General features: G+C 41.5%; 1 protein-coding gene across 2 annotated transcripts in view; it reads left to right on the forward strand.

The window, feature by feature from the left end:
• The window catches only part of LOC111967716 (immunoglobulin superfamily member 21-like), a 317,443-nt gene that overhangs the window by 270,223 nt on the left and 24,576 nt on the right, over positions 1-22,644 (forward strand). For both annotated transcript variants that reach the window (XM_023993007.2, XM_023993015.2), the window contains exon 5: positions 18,165-18,280. In XM_023993007.2, the coding sequence (XP_023848775.1) occupies positions 18,165-18,280 (116 nt within the window). The remainder of the gene's footprint in view (positions 1-18,164; positions 18,281-22,644) is intronic.

Raw genomic sequence — 22,644 nt, forward strand, 5'->3', positions numbered from 1 at the left:
GCCATCCGTTTTGTCACCAAAGCCCCATATACTACCCACCACTGCGACCTGTATGCTCTTGTTGGCTGGTCCTTGCTACATATTCGTCGCCAAACCCACTGGCTCCAGGTCATCTATAAGTCTTTGCTAGGTAAAGCTCCGCCTTATCTCAGCTCACTGGTCACCATAGCAGCACCCACCCGTAGCACTCGCTCCAGCAGGTATATTTCACTTGTCATCCCCAAAGCCAACACCTACTTTGGTCGCCTTTTCTTCCAGTTCTCTGCTGCCAATGACTGGAACGAATTGCAAAAACCACTGAAGTTGGAAACTTATATCTCCCTCACTAACTTTAAGCATCAGTTATCAGAGCAGCTTACCAATCACTGTAGCTGTCCATAGCCCATCCAACTCCCTACCTCATCCTCACATTWGTTTTTTGTTTTTCTGCTCTTTTGCACACCAGTATTTCTACTTACACATCCTCATCTGCACATCTTTCACTCCAGTGTTAATTGCTAAATTGTAATTACTTCGCCACTATGGCTTATTTATTGCCTATCCTCCTTACTTCATGTGCACACACTGTATACAGATTTTTCTATTCTGTTACTGACTGTACATTTGTTAATCCCATGTGTAACTCTGTGTTGTTGTTTTTGTCACAATTTTTTGCTTTATCTTGGCCAGGTCGCAGTTGTAAATGAGAACTTGTTCTCAACTGGCCCACCTGGTTAAATAAAGGTGAAATAAAAATATTTAAAAAATAAACCATGTGCCATKGAATCGGTACATCGAAAATCTATTCTCAACTTTTTTGCAATCTATATGGCACAGCTGTCCATTTTTTGGTCCTTGAATGTAACTGGTTTACTTTTTTATTAATCACAATTTTCTTTAACCAATTTGGTCTTTAATGCAGGGCCAACATACAAGTTAYTTACTTTCCCCCCCTTCCACTTGCCTCTTCCATTTTTGCAGTAATGCTGAAATTSTGGGTAGAGTAGACATTTCCATATATTTTTGTTAGCTGCATGTGTGACATAACTCCACCAGTCCTATTTATTGTATCATTTACAAAGATTGTACAGTTTTTTCCAAAAATAATGTTTTTTTTAATCAATTAGTATATTTCAGTATAATTATTTGTTCTGTCTTTTCTGGTGGATTAAACTCAAATTGCAACCAACTTTCAAATAACCAAAAGTGAGATGTTGTAATCTGAATAAAGGGAAAAAGGCCATTCTTGAACATTGGGTGAAACATTCTTACTAATCTGCTAGAGAACCAGTTCGGATTTAATTATAACTTTTGTATGACTGAAGCCTTTAGTGAGAGGTATAATGTTTAAATATTGAACTGCAGATGTGACCAGGGCAATACATTGCAATGTCTGTACTGTGAGACGCCTAAGACAGCGCTACAGGGAGACAGGACAGACAGCTGATCATCCTAGCACGTGTAACAAYACCTGCACAGGATTGATACACCCGAACATCACACCTGCGGGACAGGTACAGGATGGCAACAACAACTGCCCAACAACTGCCCAGGAACGCACAATCCCTCCATCAGTGCTCACACTCTCCGCAATAGGCTGAGAGAGGCTGGACTGAGGGCTTGTAGGCCTGTTGTAAAGGCAGGTCCTCACCAGACATCACCGGCAACAACTTCGCACAAACCCACCATCGCTGGACCAGACAGGACTGGCAAAAATTGCTCTTCACTAACGAGTCACGGTTTTGTCTCACCAGGGGTGATGGTCGGATTCGTGTTTATCGTCGAAGGAATGAGYGTTACACCGATGCCTGTACTCTGGAGCGGGATTGATTTGGAGGGTCCGTCATGGTCTGGGGCAGTGTGCAACAGCATCATCGGACTGAGCTTGTTGTCATTGCAGGCAATCTCAATACTGTGCGTTGCAGGGAAGACATCCTCCTCCCTCATGTGGTACAGCATGGCAATGCCACCAGCCATACTGCTCATTCTGTGCATGATTTCCTGCAAGACAGGAATGTCAGTGTTCTGCCATGTCCAACGAAGAGCCCAGATCTCAATCCCATTGAGCACGTCTGGGACCTGTTGGATCGGAGGGTGAGAGCTAGGGCCATTCCCCCCAGAAATGTCTGGGAAGTTGCAGGTGCCTTGGTGGAAGAGTGGGGTAACATCTCACAGCAAGAACTGGCAAATCTGGTGCAATCCATGAGGAGGAGATGCACTGCAGTACTTAATGCAGCTGGTGGCCACACCAGATACTGACTGTTACTTTTGATTTGTTCAGGGACACATTATTCAATTTTTGTTAGTCACATGTCTGTGGAACTTGTTCAGTTTTTGTCTCAGTTGTTGAATCTTGTTAAGTTCATACAAATATTTTCACATGTTAAGTTTGCTGAAAATAAACGCAGTTGACAGTGAGGACGTTTCTTTTTTTGTTGAGTTTAGTATCTCCAATGTATCATCCATGTAAAAAAAAAACTGTCTGATTAGGATGAATCATATCCGACAATAACTTTTTTATTCTATGTGCTATGCATTTTGCTCAAATTTTTGCATCACAACACTGAAGTGTAAGGGGGCCTCCAATTTTTTTAATGGACTGGATCTTTATATTTAGCACTTGGGTCCTGTTTCAGTAATAATGAAATCCAACTTTCTTGTAATTAATTACCATGTTTTCTTCACTGAACTAGGTTGAATATTTGCCTATTGAAAACTACAACTCCCTACAGCGTCACACAGTACGTTTTCGATTTGATTTCTCTCGTGCTTTATAGGATTTCTCTCTGAAGAAACGTTGCTGTCACGGCCGATGCTGGAAGAAGTGGACCAAGGTGCAGCGTGGTGAGCCTACATATTCCTTTTTATTTGAATGACGCCGACAAAAACAATAAACAATACAAAAACGACCGTGAAGCTTAAGGGCTATAGTGAGGACTAGAGACCGTTGCTGGAGGCTCCGGACTAGAGACCGTTCTCTGGAGGCTCCGAACTGGGGACCGTCGCTGGAGGCTCCGGACTGGAGGCCGTCATTGGAGGCTTCGTGCCATGACTCCTCACTGGAGGCTTCGTGCCATGGATCATCACTGGAGGCTTCTTGCCAATGATCATCACTGGAGGCTTCGTGCCATGGATCATCACTGGAGGCTTCTTGCCATGGATCATCATTGGAGGCTTGCGTGCCATGGATCATCACTGGGAGGCTTCGTGCCATGGATCATCACTGGAGGCTTCTTGCCATGGATCATCACTGGAGGCTTCTTGCCATGGATCATCACTGGAGGCTTCGTGCCATGGATCATCACTGGAGCTTCTTGCCATGGATTATCACTGGAGGCTTCGAGCCAAGGATCATCACTGGAGGCTTCATGCCATGGATCATCACTGGAGGCTTCATGCCATGGATCATCACTGGAGGCTTCGTGCCATGGATCATCACTGGAGGCTTCTTGCCATGGATCATCACTTGAGGCTTTGTGCCATGGATCATCACTGGAGGCTTCTTGTCATGGATCATCACTTGAGGCTTCGTGCCATGGATCATCACTGGAGGCTTCTTGCCATGGGTCATCACTGGAGGCTTCTTGCCATTGATCATCACGGCGGCTTCGTGCCATGGATCATCACTGGAGCTTCGTGCCATGGATCATCACTGGAGGCTTCGTGCCATGGATCATCACTGGAGGCTTCTTGCCATGGATCATCACTGGAGGCTTCTTGCCATGGATCATCACTGGAGGCTTCGTGCCATGGATCATCACTGGAGGCTTCTTGCCATGGATCATCACTTGAGGCTTCGTGCCATGGATCATCAGTGGAGGCTTTTGCCATGGATCATCACTGGAGGCTTCGTGCCATGGCATCACTGGAGGCTTCTTGCCATGGATCATCACTGGAGGCTTCGTGCCATGACTCCTCACTAAGGCTTCGTGCCATGGATCATCACTGGAGGCTTCTTGCCATGGATCATCACTGGAGTGAGGAGACGTATGGGCAGTCTGGTACGTGGAGATGCCACAGGGCTCACCAGGCTGGGGAGACATACAGGAGGCCTGGTTCTGGCAGCAGGCACAGGACTCACCAGGCTGGGGAGACATACTGGAGGCTTGGTTCTTGGCGCGTGCACCGGATACACTGGGCCGTGGAGACGCACTGGAGGTCTCGAGCGCAGAGCTGGCACTACCCGTTCTGGCTGGATGCCCACTTCCACCCGGCAAATGCGGGACGCTGGCACAGAGCACACCGGCCTGTGAATGCTAACTTGAGACACCGTGCGCATCACCCCACAACACGGTGCCTGACCAGTCACATGCTCCCCACGGTAAGCACGGGGAGTTTGCTCAGGTCTAAACTCAGACTCCGCCAATCTCCCAGTGTGCCTCCCCTCAAAAACATTTTTCTTGGGCTTCCGTGACCGGGTCTTGTCCCCTGCCATTCTCTCCTCCCCGGTCCAGCTCGTCCTCCAGGTTGGCTCACGCTGCTTGGTCCCTTGGTGGTGAGTAGTTCTGTCACGGCCGATGCTGGAAAAAGTGGACCAAGGTGCAGCGTGGTCAGCGTACATRTTCCTTTTTATTTGAATGATGCCGACAAAAACAATAAACAATACAAAAACGACCGTGAAGCTTAAGGGCTATAGTGCCACAAACAAAGACAACTACCCACAATGAAAGGAGGGAAAAAGGGCTACCATACCTAAGTATGGTTCCCAATCAGAGACAACGATAGACAGCTGTCCCTGATTGAGAACCATACCCGGCCAAAACATAGAAATACAAAATCATAGAAAACAAAACATAGAATGCCCACCCCAAATCACACCCTGACCAAACCAAATAGAGACATAAAAAGGCTCTCTAAGGTCAGGGCGTGACAGGTGCGTTGATAAATACATTGGTGAATTAGTTGTTTAACAATATATTATTTTTAGCATTTAATCGCTCAGTTCTACAAGTTCAAGAAAATTGTACATTGTCAGGAAATGTCTTAATTTGTTATTGACAGATTCCAGAGATAAAACCAACCATGTGATATTGTTGTGTTGGCATTAGAATGTGGTGTGGTAGGTTTTCATTGGATGGGTCTTTACGTGGCACTGCCAGCACAACTATACGATAGTAGGGGCATAGTTGAGGGCATAACTATTACTAACTATTGTGGTAAGAGTTTGTAATCAGATGTTCACTTCCTAGTCCCTGTCAAACATCCTGAGCTCGTAAGTGTTACTTGGTATGGCCGACCTGAGAGGGAAAAGTGGCAGACATTTTGGAGCGTTGCTGTGCGCCCCTTCACGGTAGTCTTAGCTTTTAGAGATTCCACATTGATCTCTGTTGGCTGCACTAAAGGCAGCCCATGWGCATGTATCGAATGGATTTCTTCCCACTATGCCCATTTTTCTAAACTTGAATACAAATTAGGTGAGGGAAGCAAAAGGGGAGAAATGAGAAAGGGAAATTCAGCCTGGATTTGGGACCTTTCTTTTCTCCTCTGGAATGCATCAAGTTAGGCTACGAGTAGTGGCTGTGGGTCGGCAGATCTTTTAATTGCCTAAATGGAAAAGCCATGTACAAGATGTCTGGACTGTAACTGCCAAGCCGTGCTGGAGTGAGAGATTTGTAATGACTCCTCATGGGAGAACAACTCTGCGGCCTTTTATCTATCACATACATTCATGTTGTTCATGTGTACCCTCTCACTGCAACTTGCAGCCTCACTTTGTCACTTATAGTGAGCTTCGCAGGCAATGTCAATGAGCAACCATTTGCATGTACTTATGAAGGATAATTACTGGTATTGCATTATTAATGTGCTGTWTGGTACATTCCAACCATAATAACATGATATAGGGGTTTTAAAGAGTTGTGTCTGCATGCCACATATCCACACTTGTCCAAATATTGAATAACAAAGGGATACTAATGTGCTCTGTAATATTCTTGCATAACCATAAATCTGAATATCTCTACATATTTTATTATACCATATTGTAGTCGATTTATGGCATTGTATAATACATATGATTTCTGTTTCTGTTTGAGAATTGAAATACCTTCACCCAAATGTTGATACCAAAAGTTTATGAGGTGCAGAAATGAAGGTAGCTTTCTACTGAGCCAAGGTACCTCCTAAATCAGATTAGGGCATAATGGAAAGTAGGTGCAGAATATCTGCAGCCTCAAGTGTGTCAAAGTCAATATGTTTGTCAGATTGCCCCTGAACAGTAACCCGACTCCATAAATGATATCGTGTTCTATGTAATGAAGACTCTTAAACTTGGCACTTGCTGTGACTTTGCCCGAGAGCATATTCYCACTTGTTCTAACCTATTGTGACTGAATGACTGTTGAATAGAAAAAGGCTCACAACCTGATTTACAATTATAGCCAGGCTATTTCTGTTAGGACGTGAGAGGTTGTCTCTGTCCTGGCTTTCTGCTCTACTGATCTGAAGAGAAATACATGGAGTAATCCATTAAATGGTCCTGTTTTTCTTCTTTCTCCAAACAGAATATCATGAATTTGACAGACCCTGTTCAATGAAATCAAGGAGAGGTGAAGATTACCATTTATCATGTATTTAATGTTAACCTTTAAACCAGAGTAGCTAATATTATGCATTTGAAAGTTTTAGAGGACAAATCAAAAAGTCAATTTCATTTCCAGACTGCAATTCTCCTCATAGCTTAATGATTTATTGTCATCATCTTTTGACAGGTAATTACGTAGCAGATTTATATCCAGCTTGATTTCACAGACACTTGAGAATCATCCATACATTATTAATGGCATGACTTTAGTCCCACTGCCAAGTGACAGATGACACAATGTTAATGTATCAGCCAGGTATTGGTGTAATTTATTAAATAGACATAAATGGACATATGAAGAATCTTTATCCACACAGTTGTCCGCACGGGTGTTCACTGTGGTCCGTGAAATTAGGGATGTTTTTAGATTCAATTACCAGCAGTGTGAAGGGCACCTTTAGCCTTGTGTGACAATCTGTTAGTGTTGGGATGATCTGACCTAAGAGGCTGGACTGAATCTTCAGAGAATGAACCTGACTACATCAGTGACCAAACCTAATGGTAGTGGCTCATTATCTAAAGAAAGTAAAACCCAAATTACACGTYGTTCTCTGAAGCTCTCTTCTGATGACTCATGTCAACTCGAGAGGTATAATTTCCATGTTCCATTTGTAATGCATGAGAGGATGATGGTAATTATTCCTTTGATATATTTTCCCCCTTGAAAAGAATAAACAAAGTGGACTGTGTGAGAAAGTCAGGCCTGGCCTGTGTTGACCCTGTAGTRCGTAGAGGAGTAGCACCTAATGAGTGACAAATGACTACATTTAATCAAATCAAATCACATTTTATTGGTCACATACACATGGTTAGCAGATGTTATTGCGATTGTAGCGAAATGCTTMTGCTTCTAGATCCGACAGTGCAGCAGTATCTAACAGGTAATATCTAACAATTCCACTACAAAACCTAATATCTAACACATTTAAAGGACACACAACCCCCCAACAACTCTACAGCYGCCAGGGTGCATCAGAGCAATCTGGTCATCCTAATGGTATGTTGTATCAGAGATAGACCGGGAACTGTAGCCAGCCTTTAATCACAACCACTGACAGACAGGTTCATATGAAGGCATGTCAATGCAAATTCATGACCTTCTGATCAAACACAGTGTGTGCATTAGGCATACTCATTACAGTACATCATGTACTTTCTAGTCTCAACCTATTGTTACCAGGAAGTAAAGGTGGCCTTGAAGCCTCAATCTAATGTAATACTTTCTCTGTGAAGCTTAAGGTCATATGGTTTTCAATGTCCTTTTGTTTGGTTCTGTCCTCTCCTACTGCCGTAGGTTGTCTTCTATAGCAGCAAGGGGAGTAAGGTGGAAACATCCATTTGTCTGTCTGACAAGCTTACATACTAAACTCCTATGTGATTTAAAAAAAAAAACATATTTAGCACCAACTGAGGGTGGGGTGTGGATATAAAGTGGTAATCGCACAGAGAATGTGCTGGTGACCCCTGTTCCTGATATTACACTGATGTTTTATTATTCAAAGGATGTCAGTATTGCCTACAAGAACAGGACATGCTGTGGYTCATACAATAAGCACAGACTCATGTAATGAAGCTTTTGCTCCGTCTCAGAATACATCAAAGAGCCTTTATCATGTCTCGTAGTTTACACACATATATGTACACACACACACACACATACACAGGCACACACACAAATGCACAAATCACAGAGGAATGTACTTTAGTGAGAGATTCCTGTGATTTCATTCACAACACATTTTTACCTGCTCAACATCTCATTGCTTTTCGTCTCCATTGCTTTTTTACTATTATAGCATTGCCAATACTTCCATAGCCACTGGGTTTATCACAATAAAAGGCTCACTTGGGAGATTAAATTCTGAAGTAGTTGAGCAATGAAAGGCACCCTTGAAACAAAGTGTCTCATGTCCAGAGGCAAACGTTACAGATTCAATTTAGGATGTTTGGCAATCTGCTGAGAGTGAAACATCTCAAGTGGAAAATKGAAATGTTTTTGATTGAGAAGGGGTTGATGATGACAAAATCCCTTCATTTGTTTCCTTTCATTAATTCCCCTGTGTTGGCTTCTTCTGAAACATATCAGCAACAAAGCTACTCGGGAATAATTATTTGTTCTTTCCTTGTTTCCTGTTTTTCTAAGATGTCCAGAATTTCAGTTAGTAGGATTAAATGAACAGAGCCTCTCTCAGGCCCCAACACAATGTGCTATTTGCAACATAACARACCCATCCCAATACCACTACAACATCCTGGTGAAATACTCTGGATACAGATGGAAAATATCCCCATGAAGATTTCATGAATGGATTTCCATGCTTATGAATTAATTCCCATGCACATGTTATGTTGTAACCCCCATCCCTCCCTAGAATAGATGTAGGCAACATTGCCCCCTACTTAACACAGAAACATGCAGATCTAACCAGATATAGAGCTTCTCAGGGTGGAATAGGTATTTTTGGCAAAGCAAGAAATGTAGCCATTCAGGAATTGAGAAAGAGTAAAGCTGGACTCTTTTTTAAATTAATAACTACAATATAATTATGATTATTGTTATTATAATAATAATTTCCATTTCATATCCTGATTACAAAAAGAAGGTAGCTTCCAGGCTGAACAGTCAGTGGTGTTATGCAAGAGGGGGAGTGCTGGATCTAAAGTGAACAGTTGATTTGCAGACAGATAGGCACACTCTCTTCACATTGCTGTGGTTTATTTGACAGATCTTAATTTGATCACTATTTTCTTGCTGAGAATATTCCTGCAAAACAGGAAACGCAAACTTGTAGTTTATTTGAATTTTAAAAGGGCTTCTGAAGTTTGTAATTTCCAATTTGAAATTTCCGAAACGAAAAGTGCATCAACCCTTACAAAAATGTCCATTAATTATAATCCACATCATAATTCATAATTGCTGTTGTTGCAGGATTATTTTCTAGCTGTAGCAAACTGGATAAAATTAGGATCCTACATCTGTATCTTAGGCTACTAATGGATTTGATGTCTATTTTTGGCTTCAGTATTATTCCATAGTATAATCAATGAAAAAACATAGTGTAATTTTAAAAGAGAGATACTGTAAGAGGAAGCAGTTGCTAGAAGTTGAGTATACAGTAGGCTACTGTATGGAGGCCGTACAGTGTATAGGAAACATTTMTTTATTCAGGTCTCTCAACTCTCAGTGAAAGGACTAGGTTAAGTCAGAGGAAAAGGCCTAGCTTAGAAGGTCTAACTATATTAGTGAATTCTGAAGTGTAAATATTTTATATGCCATTTATTTCACTGGTCTCTGAGGTTGTTTCACACAGCTCTTTGGTTATTGTGGGCAACCAGTGAGAKGTAGAATTGGCAGAGTTTCCAGTCAGTGTTGCCAACATCACCTACGGAGACTTCACCCCTTTATATGCCTTATACACACACATACATGCGCACGCACACCCACTCACACACACGCCCACAAACAAAAATGGGAAATCTTAAGCCACTTTTCCATTATCATTAAATAAATTATTGGCTTACAGAGGGGAACCAACGTTTGTGGTCCACAATACTGTTGTGGCAGTTACACAGACATCCACTCAAAAAGCTTTTTAATATTACCTTCTCCCTATTTCACTTACTAAACTACCAAAGATTTTCATACTATGTTTTTTTAAACAGGTTCTTGGGGTACAACATTACTAGTTTTGAAAAGAACTCTTCCCACTGAGAACAAACTGGTTGAATCAACGTTGTTTCAATGTAATTTGTCATCGTATTGTGACGTGGAATCTACGTGGAAAAGTTATGAACATAAACGTTTGTTTTGAGGGTGGAAGGTGTCGTAATTGTAACTAATATTCAACATAGACAAACCTTGTATAAAATATGTTGAATTTTTACCTTTGAAACAAAGTCAGATCTTTAACGTTATATCCGCTACCAGAAAAAAATAACTATAGGCTGGGCAGCACCTCCTACTGGAGAGTTGATCTAACTGCTGTTCATTTGGTCTCCCATCCAGGGTTTTAACCAAGCCCAGCATAGCTTTGATATTTGTYACTGACTACTACCAATGTGCTATCATTAGAATGACTATTGAGAGATCTCTTAATGACTAAACATAGTCACTGTTGCTAGTCACTGTTGCATAGTCACTGTCAAAGTCATTCCAAAGGGTCAGTTTAACAGAACAAATGAAATATAACCATAAGTCATATGTCATCAATGATACTATTTAGGCYTATATTTTGTATTATTATTATTWWTTTTTTTTACCTTTATTTAACTAGGAAAGTCAGTTAAGAACAAATTCTTATTTACAATGACGGCCTACCAAAAGGCAAAAGGCTTCCTGCGAGGGCGGGGGCCTGGGTTTAAAAATGTAAAATAAATACAATATAAATATAGGACAAAGCACACATCACAACAAGAGAGACAACACAACACTACATAAAGAGAGACCTAAGACAACAACATAGCAAGGCAGCAACACTTAACAACACAACATGGTAGCAACACAACATGGTAGCAGCACAAAATATGGTACAAACCTTATTAGGCACAGACAACATTACAAAGGGCAAGAAGGTAGAGACAATAATACATCACACAAAACAGCCACAACTGTCAGTAAGAGTGTCCATGATTGAGTCTTTGAATGAAGAGATTGAGATAAATATAGCATTTGCAAAGTCATCAAGAGCTATTGTTTCAATTCATTCCAGGATTAAACTAAAAATGGACAGTACAAATAGGCCTAGGATTTCAAGCTTTGGTTTATTTCAAATGTATTCTTCAAGTCAATCATTATATGTTGGATCCACTTCTCCATCTCAACCATGAATCAAAGTTAAAGAATAGGACTAAATGAAATCAAACTTAATTTAAAGTGCATTTAATGTTTGGTTAGAATAGATTTAGTCCTATTCTTTAACTTTGATTATTGGTTGAGCTGGAGACGTGAATCCAACATATTTATTTTTACTTCGTAGACGAACTGGAATTAAAGCCAGACTAAGTCAGTGGCACAAAATATACAAAATTTCCTTCAAATGTTGATATTTGGTTGTGTTAACAACCAAGCACAATTCAATATTACTTTTGCAATACAGTAAATAGCCTATTAACTTGTCGACAAGTTAACATATGATATGTTGGATTCACGCATCCAACTAAACCAAAAATAATAGTTAAAGAATAGTATTAAACCAGTGGCTCAGATGAAATGATCAAACCACTAGATATACTTTCAATGTTGGTATTTGGTTGCATTAATAACCAAACACAATTCAATATTACTTTTATAATAAAGTAAATAGCCTAAAGTTAAGACTATTTTAGAAACTAATGTCACAGTATTTATTCAACCTTAACATGAGTAACACATCCATGGCCACAGGTTAGCCTACAGTGACTATACACGTATTCTAATGTCATCATAGAAAGTGTGCATGTTCAAGATAGCATGCAAATGTCACAGGTCAGTGGAGAGCTTCACAAAGATCTTCACAATTTCTTATAATAATCTGTGCAGAATCTCAAACAGCATTGATCACTTGCACTATGTACTTACACAATCATCTCAACTGCAATCCTGGTCATTTGGTTGTGCTATTAGATAAAGCACAGTSATAACACATTAAGTTGTKGTATAAATACAACATATCTGACATTCTATTCCCATTTGAACTTTGTTGTGCTTTYAAATGGTTGAAAGCGCAGTAATAACACATTGGGAATTCAACAAACTTCTGGCTGACTTTTTGAATAGGTGAATAAAGGTTGAAATCTCATTGATCAACTTATTACCCAATTTCTATGTTGAAATGATGTGGTGTGCCAAATGGTTGGTTGCATGGTCATCCATCTGTCATTGTTATGAGTTCATGTCTGTTCCCCATCAAACCCCCAGGCGTTGTCAGTTTGAAATATGAATTCCTCGGCCTGTCTGTCCTCGAAGGCTGTGTATACTACTTGCCGACAGTTGGGGAGCTTGTGGCTGTCTAGCTGAGGGCATTTGATGTAGACTCTTTCAAAGACTTCTTTAGGGATTGCTCATATGGTCAGGGGCCAACGGTGGAGAATTAAATGATGGATACTCCACTGCCTCGTCTGAATCTCTTTGGCCTCGTATAACTTTATGGCCCCATTTTTCCCTGCTTGGTCRGTAAATTAGGTGTCATAAAGAAAGCATCTGAACCAGGCATTACAATCACACTGATCAACCAATTTGTCTGTGACACACCAGGCACCAGGGAGCCCTAAAGGAGCCGGCAGGCCTGGGCCCTGTAAATTACCCACAAGAGAAGGGGACTGGGCCAGAGGTAAATGGGGGCCAAGTCAAAGCAGATTGCATAGCTTCCTCCAACCCTCCCCACCCGAAAAGGAAAAGAGACTTTAGGGATGAGGGTGCCAGTCAAAGCATTACTGACACTGTGCCGGGTACTGGGTGCCCATCTGCCACTCTACGCTTTACACCAAAAAATCCTTCCCTTTTGTCCCTTCTGAACCCAGCCTTAGAGCCGTGCTAGAGAAATCCTCTCTTATGTCCCCCATGTCCTCATTATATGCACAGGGCTCTAAGTCCATGGCTGGTTTTTACCCTCGGAGAGCTGCAGGCACGGGAGAGTGGAGTGACAGTAAAGCTATACACAGCCATGACATATCTTATTGCCTATCGTATGGGACCAGAGGGAGAAAACAGAGCATCTCTCAATTGAGCTTAAATGCGCAAATCGCTCCCTAGTGAAAGAAAGCCTTCCTTTGTAAAAGTTTCTGCAAATTTTTTGGGGGAAACTTTGGAAAGTTTTGCTCTGAAGGGCTAAGACTAATCAGTCCAAGGTGGCATATTTAAGAAACAACGGATAAAAAAATTATAATAAGTCTATAGAGCTTTCTTTCTCCGACAGAGACATCGCCACCACGATACGTCCAAACACTGCAGACAGCAGGTAGGACTGGGCTGACAGCAATGAATATCTATAAAACCATATGCACACATGCACTCACAAGCTACTATGTATGTGTGCATGCTGCATTTTCAGCAACGTTTGGTTTGATTAATGGACTTCCTAACTAAGGAACTTGTTCAAAGTGACACAAGCTTTTGTCTGTGTGTGTCATCCTCTTCCTCTTCCTGACAGTCACCAGAGTTGAAGGAATCCCTCATCCCCTTCCTCCTGCTCCTTGTTCCTGTTTGGTTAGCGGTGGGACAACGCGATAAGAGCTGACAGCTCAGTAATGATGAATGAAAATGAAAGGGACGGGGGGTAAATGTAAATGCTGAAAGCACAATGGAAAAGTGATTAAAAAGCATTTCAGTGTCTTTTATCTCCTGGTACTGCTTTCAAAGGAGCAGTCTTAGGTCTTGGAGCCTCTCGCCAGCACTTATTTCAACGTGTCTCTTACCCCCTAGAGAGGACTTGGCTTTGATTGTTTTTTAGGCTGCCTTCCATCTCCTGCCTTCAATCGTATCCCTTCCAAGTGGGCGACTTCTCAAACTTCTGTAAGCAAGCAGTTTGGCAAAGTCGTCTCCTGTCATTGACTCACTTAGCCCCACTCTATCTAGGCTACATTGTGCTTTCGCATTGAGAGAGTGACTGTCGGTGTGGAGGCGGACTACAGTATATGAGTTTTCTTAGATCTTAAGGGAATAGCAGGTGCCATGTAAAGAACTAGTGTCAGTTATTAGAAAATAGCTTTTGCTGTTTGTTAATCKGTTACAATAGCCAATTACCTGTAACATGAACTCCTGTCTATGCTTCATTGTCTGCTATAGTGATGCTCTCACCATCTAAGCGTCTCCCACACACACGGTGCTGTGAGAATAAATGTATTTCTATAGAGATACATTGGAATATGAATATGTATTTTTGCCTTCCCTTTGACTCAAAGTGTTAAGGATGTTATCTCTGAATCTGCGTGAAAGTATAGAGACATTTCTATTTTCTGTATGCCTTACCTCGTTATTGTGTTAGAGGAAGGTCTGACACCAAATGCAAGTATTACGTTGTGTCAGTTTGCTAAATTAATAATGGATACAGCCTTTCTTTTGGGGTCGAAAGTGTTTTCATTCCGGTGGGTTGTTCCCACTGAAAGTTCATCATCAAATTAACATTGTACATTGTCTTTGGATGTCTCACTCCTCCCTCTGTTCCTTTTCATGGCTTCATGGTGGAGTTATATTTAAACCTGCAAGCACASCTCAATGTTCCTATTCCAGTCTGTTCTGTAGACCAGCAGTCGAGGCATGGTCTTGGGCAMGGGGGAATGAAGCGCTTCCCCTCCATTTAGGGTTTACATAGATCTCTCAAATCACCTGCAAATCTCTCTGTGACATACATGCATGATTTATTAGCAGGTATGAGTAATGTGCATGTATCCATATTAAATATTCAGAGGAATTAAAAGAACTCATGTTTCTAAGTCTGCAATAATAGCTTTACGCAAGGGTTGCATTTTAGTATCAATYGTTACTTAAATTAGATTATATGGAAACTTGGGACATGCTATGGAATGTGGAGACAAAATGATGATCCACTCGAAATTCAGTGTCAATAATAGATCATGTTTAATCACATAATGATACAATATTCAGGCTGCTACTTGGAGTCAGAACGCCCTATACTCTGACAAGTAGATCATTACCATCAATGACAGAGAACTGTTGAGGTTGATTTGTCAAGAAGGTAATCTGAATGTGATTTTGATCAAGCCACGTAGGACAAYGCCTCCAACAATCTCTTGAAAGACCGAAACAAATGAAAGGTCATGCAGACATTTGGACTGATTACTTTGGGACTCTTGAGCACATGATTAAAAAGTACAATTCCATTAAATAGTTATTACAAAATTATTTTCAGTGAAAAGGAGCCAAGAATGACCTAGGGACCTTCTCCTTTTGTCCTTTCTCCCCCAAACGCTGGAGATGTGAACTTGAGACCTGTGCGCTGAGTAAAAGGAGATGTTGGGATGCTGCCTTGTTCGCACAACTGTCTCCAGAGCACTAATTCCCTTAATTATCAGGCCTGGGAGAGAAGTCCCCAGTGAGCTCTGTTAAATGTGGTTCTGCTCCACACACTCTCCAATCCAATTTGCTGTTATTTTTTTAAAGAGAGCAGGGTAATGGTGCTTGAGGGTGTAGAGCAAGAGGGAGGAGGGAGAGGGGGTCTTGGACTGTTAGTGGTATGAACTGTTCTGTAGTTGAGCTGACTGAGAAAGGAAAATAAATGGTTTCCACTTTAATTTTATATTTCTTTAGTGTATAGATGTAGGAGAAAGGGCTGCATCTTTGAAGGCTGGCCTTGGCGGAGCAAATGAATGCAGAGCAGAGTTTTACCATACAAACACTTTCAAATGTAGTGTTTGATAAGATGAATATCCTGGACTTGAGAGCGTCCGTCCTTTGATTCTCCTCCCAGGCCTCCTCTCAAACGTACTCTCAAATATGTCCTTCCCGGCTTTGCCTTTGTATGTAATGCAGTGATAGAGATGGCTACGGAGGCTGTAGCAGTCAGGATGCACAGACACAAAGTAAAGCAGCTCGTGTCACCGCATAGCAATAGAATATGACGCTTTACAGAGAAGAAGCTGTCAAATACATTGACATCCTCTTCAAAGTGTAAAGGATTTTTCTTCCCTGGATTTCTTACACAACACAGGGATGTAGTATTTTTGTATGAAATCAGTTAATCACTGTTTACGTGTGTCTAGGAAACTTAGCTGCTATGGATTTTGCACATGCCACATCTTTTTACATTAAGTAAATATTCTACCATGCAGTAGAGAATCCCAGTTTCATTCTGAAAACGGAAGGTGTGCTGAGGAATTGTGAAATGCAGAAAGAGGTTAACAAATACGTTAGAGCTGATGAGATGGTGAAATGAAGAAAATTCATGATACAAAGTGTGAATCCATAATGTTCCACAAACGGTGCAAGAAACATTGGAATGCAATGAAATAGAGTATGTAAGGCCAATATCACATCTAACAACTATCTTAATCCTTGAAAGGATTAAACAAACTATTGTTGTGTTTTCAAATCGTGGTTTGTGCATGACAGGTCTTGCTTGTAATCATTTAAAATATTTAATCAAGGCTTACTTCAATATGTATGGCTCATCGTACATATCACAAGGTTTTAGGCATCAACCATGAGGTTAGAATAGAGTCATGATAAACTTCCTGCTCTCAATTTAAAAAGTTGTCAAAGGCAGAGACTTGCCAAGTAGACTTGTGGTTTTGCATCTCATTGAGCAAAGCATGTTAATGACCAGTTTTTCTCAATATCCTTCTGTAATGCAATGCAGCCTTTTGCTTTGGTGAAGTCAATGGTGCTCTGGCAGTGGATAACAGCCTCGCTGCTGTACATTTAACGTAAGGCTCTGAGCTCTAGCCGTCTGGGCCTGTGATGCCTCTGAGAGCTAATCATACCCGTTTCAGACAGACCTCTGTTAGACAGCTAATGGAGTGTTCTAAGGTTAATTTACAGCCGTACGTCCCCCATCAATAAGCAATTAAGAGGTGTGGAAACAAGAAGGCACTCAGGCCATCAGACATTTTCCCCCCTTCGTTTTAATCAATGAATCGCTTTGGCATGTCTGCTTGAAACCCCCCAAATAGATTTAGATATGAAAGTTACACATGAAACGTCTCTATTCCCAGGCCAGTATGGCTGATGTAGGATCTTTTTAAGCGTGTCTTATCAATTGAGAGATTCATGGTGGAAGTCCCACTGGGCTCTCTTTTAACCCCTCCCCTGGTTTCACACACTCTTTTCCTTTCCTATAAAGGCTCAGAGAAGCCAAMCGGACCAGACATATTCTGCTTCCTCTATGCCGGGTGTGAAGGCAAATTCACAGGAAATGTTTTATGTGATAATATAGCAGGCAGAATATCTAATGCCAGCCTTGAGGATGCAGCAACTGGGAAAGTCTGAAACATTCAGAGTAGCAAGGAAATTTAGATGTCTTACACTTTTTTCTATCTTTCATCCTCCTCAACTGATGTCGTCACTGTGACCGCCATCTGCATTTTCATATTGTTCATCCATTTATTCAACTCACCCTCTTTTCACACTCCTGGTCATCCACTCCTATATCTCCCTTGATTGGTTTATTATTGATCTACACATTCAGTGAGGGACCGCTATTTGAGGAATTTGCTTTCAAAAGACCAGCACTAGTGTAGTGTAACATGGATTGCATGTTAAGCATCTGAATTTATGTGAAGGGGCTATATTTCCTGTTCACTCAGCTTAACTCCCATTGCTCTTCTCTGCTGTAAAGTGGTGCTCACATGTTTTCCTATTTCTGTGACATGCTTGTAGGTTTCCCTTGAGAGAGCCAGGCAATAGGCTGCTAATACTGTATGATATGCATGAGCTCTGCTCCATATCTTTAACCAGCCCCATTAGACTGGCATGAAACCCAGGGGATCCTGAACACAGCATAGGGCCCTGGCCAACAGCCCTGCTTTATGACACAAACAATCCTGAGCACACAGTGTCAAGGATAATGAGTTTAATGTTTATAATAGTTGTATAATTAGTCATTTTTAGTACACCTGCGTATTACCTGTCATGTATTGTTGCCTAACCTGTCCCTTTCTCTTTCCAAAGCTCCTCCAAACAACATCTCAGTTTCGGCAGAGAACTGTCCAGCTCCATTCAGCCGGTACCAGGCCCAGAACTTCACTCTACTGTGCACTGCAAAGGGAGGCAAACCTGCCCCTTCGGTGAGTCACACATTTATGCACTTGAACATGCTGTTCAGTGCATATACAGTGCAGCATATAGGACAAAACATGCTGTTCAGTGCATATACAGTGCAGCATATAGGACAAAACATGCTGTTTCAGTGGCATATACAGTGCAGCATATAGGACAAAACATGCTGTTCAGTGCATATACAGTGCAGCATATAAGGACAAAACATGCTGTTAACAATATTAATGTGCACATGAAAGGTTCCAGTCATGTGTAGCCCACTGCATGTATAAATCATCTCTTCAATCATCCCCTTCTACAACTAGCCCACTGCATGTATAAATCATCTCTTCAATCATCCCCTTCTACAACTAGCCCACTGCATGTATAAATCATCTCTTCAATCATCCCTTCTACAACTAGCCCACTGCATGTATAAATCATCTCTTCAATCATCCCTTCTACAACTAGCCCACTGCTGTATTTTGTGGATAAAGACTTGTCATAATTGTTCATTGTTTTCTGAAAGGTATTGTTGAAAAGTAGGAGATGAAGTACACTCACAAAAATGTTAACGCACCATGCAACAATTTCAAAGATTTTACTGAGTTACAGTTCATATAAGAAATCAGTTAGTTGAAATGAATTTTTAGGCCCTAATCTATGGATTTCACATGACTGGAAATACAGATATGCATCTGTTGGTCACAGATACCTTAAAAAAAAGGCAGGGGCGTGGATCAGAAAACCAGTCAGTATCTGGTGTGACCACCATTTGCCTCATGCAGCGTGACACATCTCCTTCACATAGTTTATCAGGCTGTTGATTTTTGCCTGTGGAATGTTGTCCCACTCCTCTTCAATGGCTGTGCGAAGTTGCTGGATATTAGCGGGAAATGGAACACGCTGTCGTTCACGTCCATCCAGAGCATTTATTAACATGTCTGGTGAGTATGCAGGCCACTATCATGCGGAAACATGAGGTGATGAGTGGCATGACAATGGCCCCTCGTATCTCGTCACGTTATCTCTGTGCATATTGCCATCGATAAAATGCAATTGTGTTCGTTGTCTGTAGCTTATGCCTGCCCATACCATAACCCCACCACCACCATAGGGCTCTCGGTTCACAACATTGACATCAGCAAACCGCTCGCCCACACGATGCCATACACGCTGTCTGCCATTTGCCAGGTACAGTTAAAATGGGGATTCATCCATGAAGAGCACACTTCTCTAGTGTGCAGTGGCCATCGAGGTGAGTATTTGCCCCATGAAGTCAGTTACGACGCCAAACTGCAGTCGGTCAAGACCCTGGTGAGGATGATGAGCACGCAGATGAGCTTCCCTGAGACAGTTTGTGCAGAAATTCTTGGGTTGTGCAAACCCAACGTTTCATCAGCTGTCTGTGTGGCTGGTCCCAGACGAAGAAGCCGGAAGTGGAGGTCCTGGGCTGGCATGGTTACACGTGGTCTGCGTTTGTGAGGCCGGTTGGACGTACTGCCAAATTCTCTAAAGCGAAGTTGGAGGTGGCTTATGGTAGAGAAATTAACATAAAAATCTCTGGCAACAGCTCTGGTGGACATTCCTGCAGTCAGCATGCCAATTGCACGCTTCTTCAAAACTTGAGCCATCTGTGGCATTGTGTTTGTGTGACATAACTGCACATTTTAGAGTGTCCTTTTATTGTCCCCAGCACAAGGTGCACCTGTGTAATGATCATGCTGTTTAATCAGCTTCTTGATAAGTCACACCTGTCAGGTGGATGGATTATCTTGATGAAGGAGAAATGCTCACTTACAGGGATTTAAACACATTTCTGCACAAATTTGAGAGAAATAAGTTTTTTGTGCATATGGAAAATTTCTGGGATGTTTTATTTCAGCTCATGGAACATGGGACAAACACTTTACATGTTGCGTTTATATTTTTGTTCTGTGTAGTTGTAGAAGGGGATGATTGAAGAGATTATTTTATATGGAAGAGTTTGCACTGTGAATCATAATTTATATAAATACACCAGGCAATGTAATCATTATAGAGACTATTTAAAAAAATATCAAACATGGACATACGGGTAGACCGAGTTTGGATCATTAATCTTATCAAAAGTGACTAATTAGTAATGATTGTACCAGGATTTTCCATTAGACACCCTGCTATTCCCTAAACTTTTTAAGATAGCAGACAAGGTAGTAGAGATAGCTGAAGCCACATGCTTCTCTGTCTTCTGGCCTATGAGCCTACGAACACTGCTTGAGTGGCGCCACTCGCTGTTCGTCCCCACTGGGCCATTAATCATTTAATTAGGAACCCAGTGAGAGGTGAATACAAGGTGAACATGATTTCCGTCTCTCAGGTACTGACTGACCACCTATATAAAGCCCCATGAGTGCGTTCCATGGCCTGCCTGGCACTCTGCTATAATGATCCCACAGCTGGTTTTAAGTCATTACAGTCCTGCTCTGCTGGACTTCTCTCCAACCTTGAAGGAGGAAATGAGATAGATCTGAAATACATCTCTCTAAATATATGTATGCCTGTAGTCTTTCCATTAGACTCCCTGAGTAGCTCTGGTCATGCAGAGAATCAACTCATGCAGTAGGGTAGTCATTTGGTTTCAAAGATGGGTGTCAGTGGATCTGGTCAGGAGTTTTATGACTCATCAAATTACTGATGATTCTACGAGTGGATTTAGTCAGACTGTAATCCCCTGTCTAAATACATATAGAAGGTAATATAGAGGCTACATGTTACATAAGGAGACAGATTGTGGTGACGGCCCTGCGATAGACTAGTGTCCTGTCCAGGGTTTATACTTGTACATCTAGCTGCCTCACACTAGAGGCTTTCACGAAATGGACCTGGGGCTTTCCCATCCGGACCCGATATGCATGAATAGATTTTTAAAATATAGATAACCGTTCCTAACGGATCCGAGGACAACTGAGACAGATCTGAGCCGAGCAAGGGAAGCAGCAGAAAGTAAATTCTATAAGCTACTTTATTAACCGGAGCTGATAAAGCGCGAGGGACTGGAGGTACAGAGAGGTAACGCTCTAGCAGGGACCGTGCTGTGTGTGTAGGCTTCGGTGAGTGTGAGCGAGTGAGACAGAATGGGGAACAGGGAGGGAGGAAAGACAAGAGATAGCAACACACCATGCCGACTCGCGCTATAGTAGAAATAATAGCTGCCAAATAGATTATTTTTCATCCAATATGATTGGTGTACCTGTCTTGACTGCATCAAACCGAGAGAAGCTAGTTAAGCTAGCTAGCTAGGCTAATTGAGACTGCATGCGCTTCTTGTCCTACACAGTTACAAACAACAACAACTTCATTCAGATATAAAGTAGCAGCCTACCTGTTAACTCTTGGTCGTTGTAGCCTATCCTTCTCCTTAACTTTTAATTCCATAATTGTTTTACCTTTCTGCTCTCCTTTGTAGCTGACATGTTAAAGCTCTGTGGCAAATATGGCAATTATTATAGAAGACTATTGGATGATTCACAGAGAGGGGTTCGTTATTAAGGCTTGCTAGCTATTCCGGTAGACTTCCAGTCATTACGCTAATGCTAGTTTGCAATGGCAGGTGAAATTACCTTCATAAAGTGTCCTTCAAACTGCACGAAGAGACATACAAATGGTGTCTATGAGTTAATCTGACTCTTGGTAATTAGAAAAAGGGCTTATTGACTAAATCTTTCACTATATACACTTAATACATTTTGATATGGCCTAACAGAACCCCTAAAACCTCTTGAGGTCATTTTGACCCTTCAATATTGTCGTGACGTTGTATTAGTTAATGTGACGACTGTTGCTCATCGAATGATTACAAGTTTCTAATTACGTGATTAACTGAATGAAGCAATTATTAACTCATTAACCTGGGGCACCATGGGAAAACTAGTTTTTATTGAGTTTCTATTTCCCAAATTAACTCAAAGAATATCAGAATTTTGATTTTCAACAGCCGCTAATTAACCAGTTGCCTCTAACAATCTCGTTCTGAACGTCGTATAGCCCGGGAATCTGCACGGACCCGAGTCTCACTAATGAATTCGTACCACACCAATCTTAGTTTAATTTTATTTACTAAAAAGCTAAAATGATGATAAAAGATACACATACACAAAAACACATTCGAGGCTATTGATTAGAACTTAGTATAACGGGCCAACACACTATGGCGCGTGTTACCCAAAAATGGGGATTTAAAAAAAGAGAAAGAGAGAAAGTACACAAGATGAATATACATTTGGGTGAAATTGGTAGCTATGCTTATTCTAACCCTAGCCTTGCCCCAAACTGCCGCTCTTATGGGTCAGATATAATGATGTAAATACGTGTGGAAGGTCTCCATGGATTTCCCGCATGGACCGTTCAGGCT

The sequence above is a fragment of the Salvelinus sp. IW2-2015 genome, linkage group LG1, assembly GCF_002910315.2.
Source record: "Salvelinus sp. IW2-2015 linkage group LG1, ASM291031v2, whole genome shotgun sequence".
NCBI lineage: Eukaryota > Metazoa > Chordata > Actinopteri > Salmoniformes > Salmonidae > Salvelinus > Salvelinus sp. IW2-2015.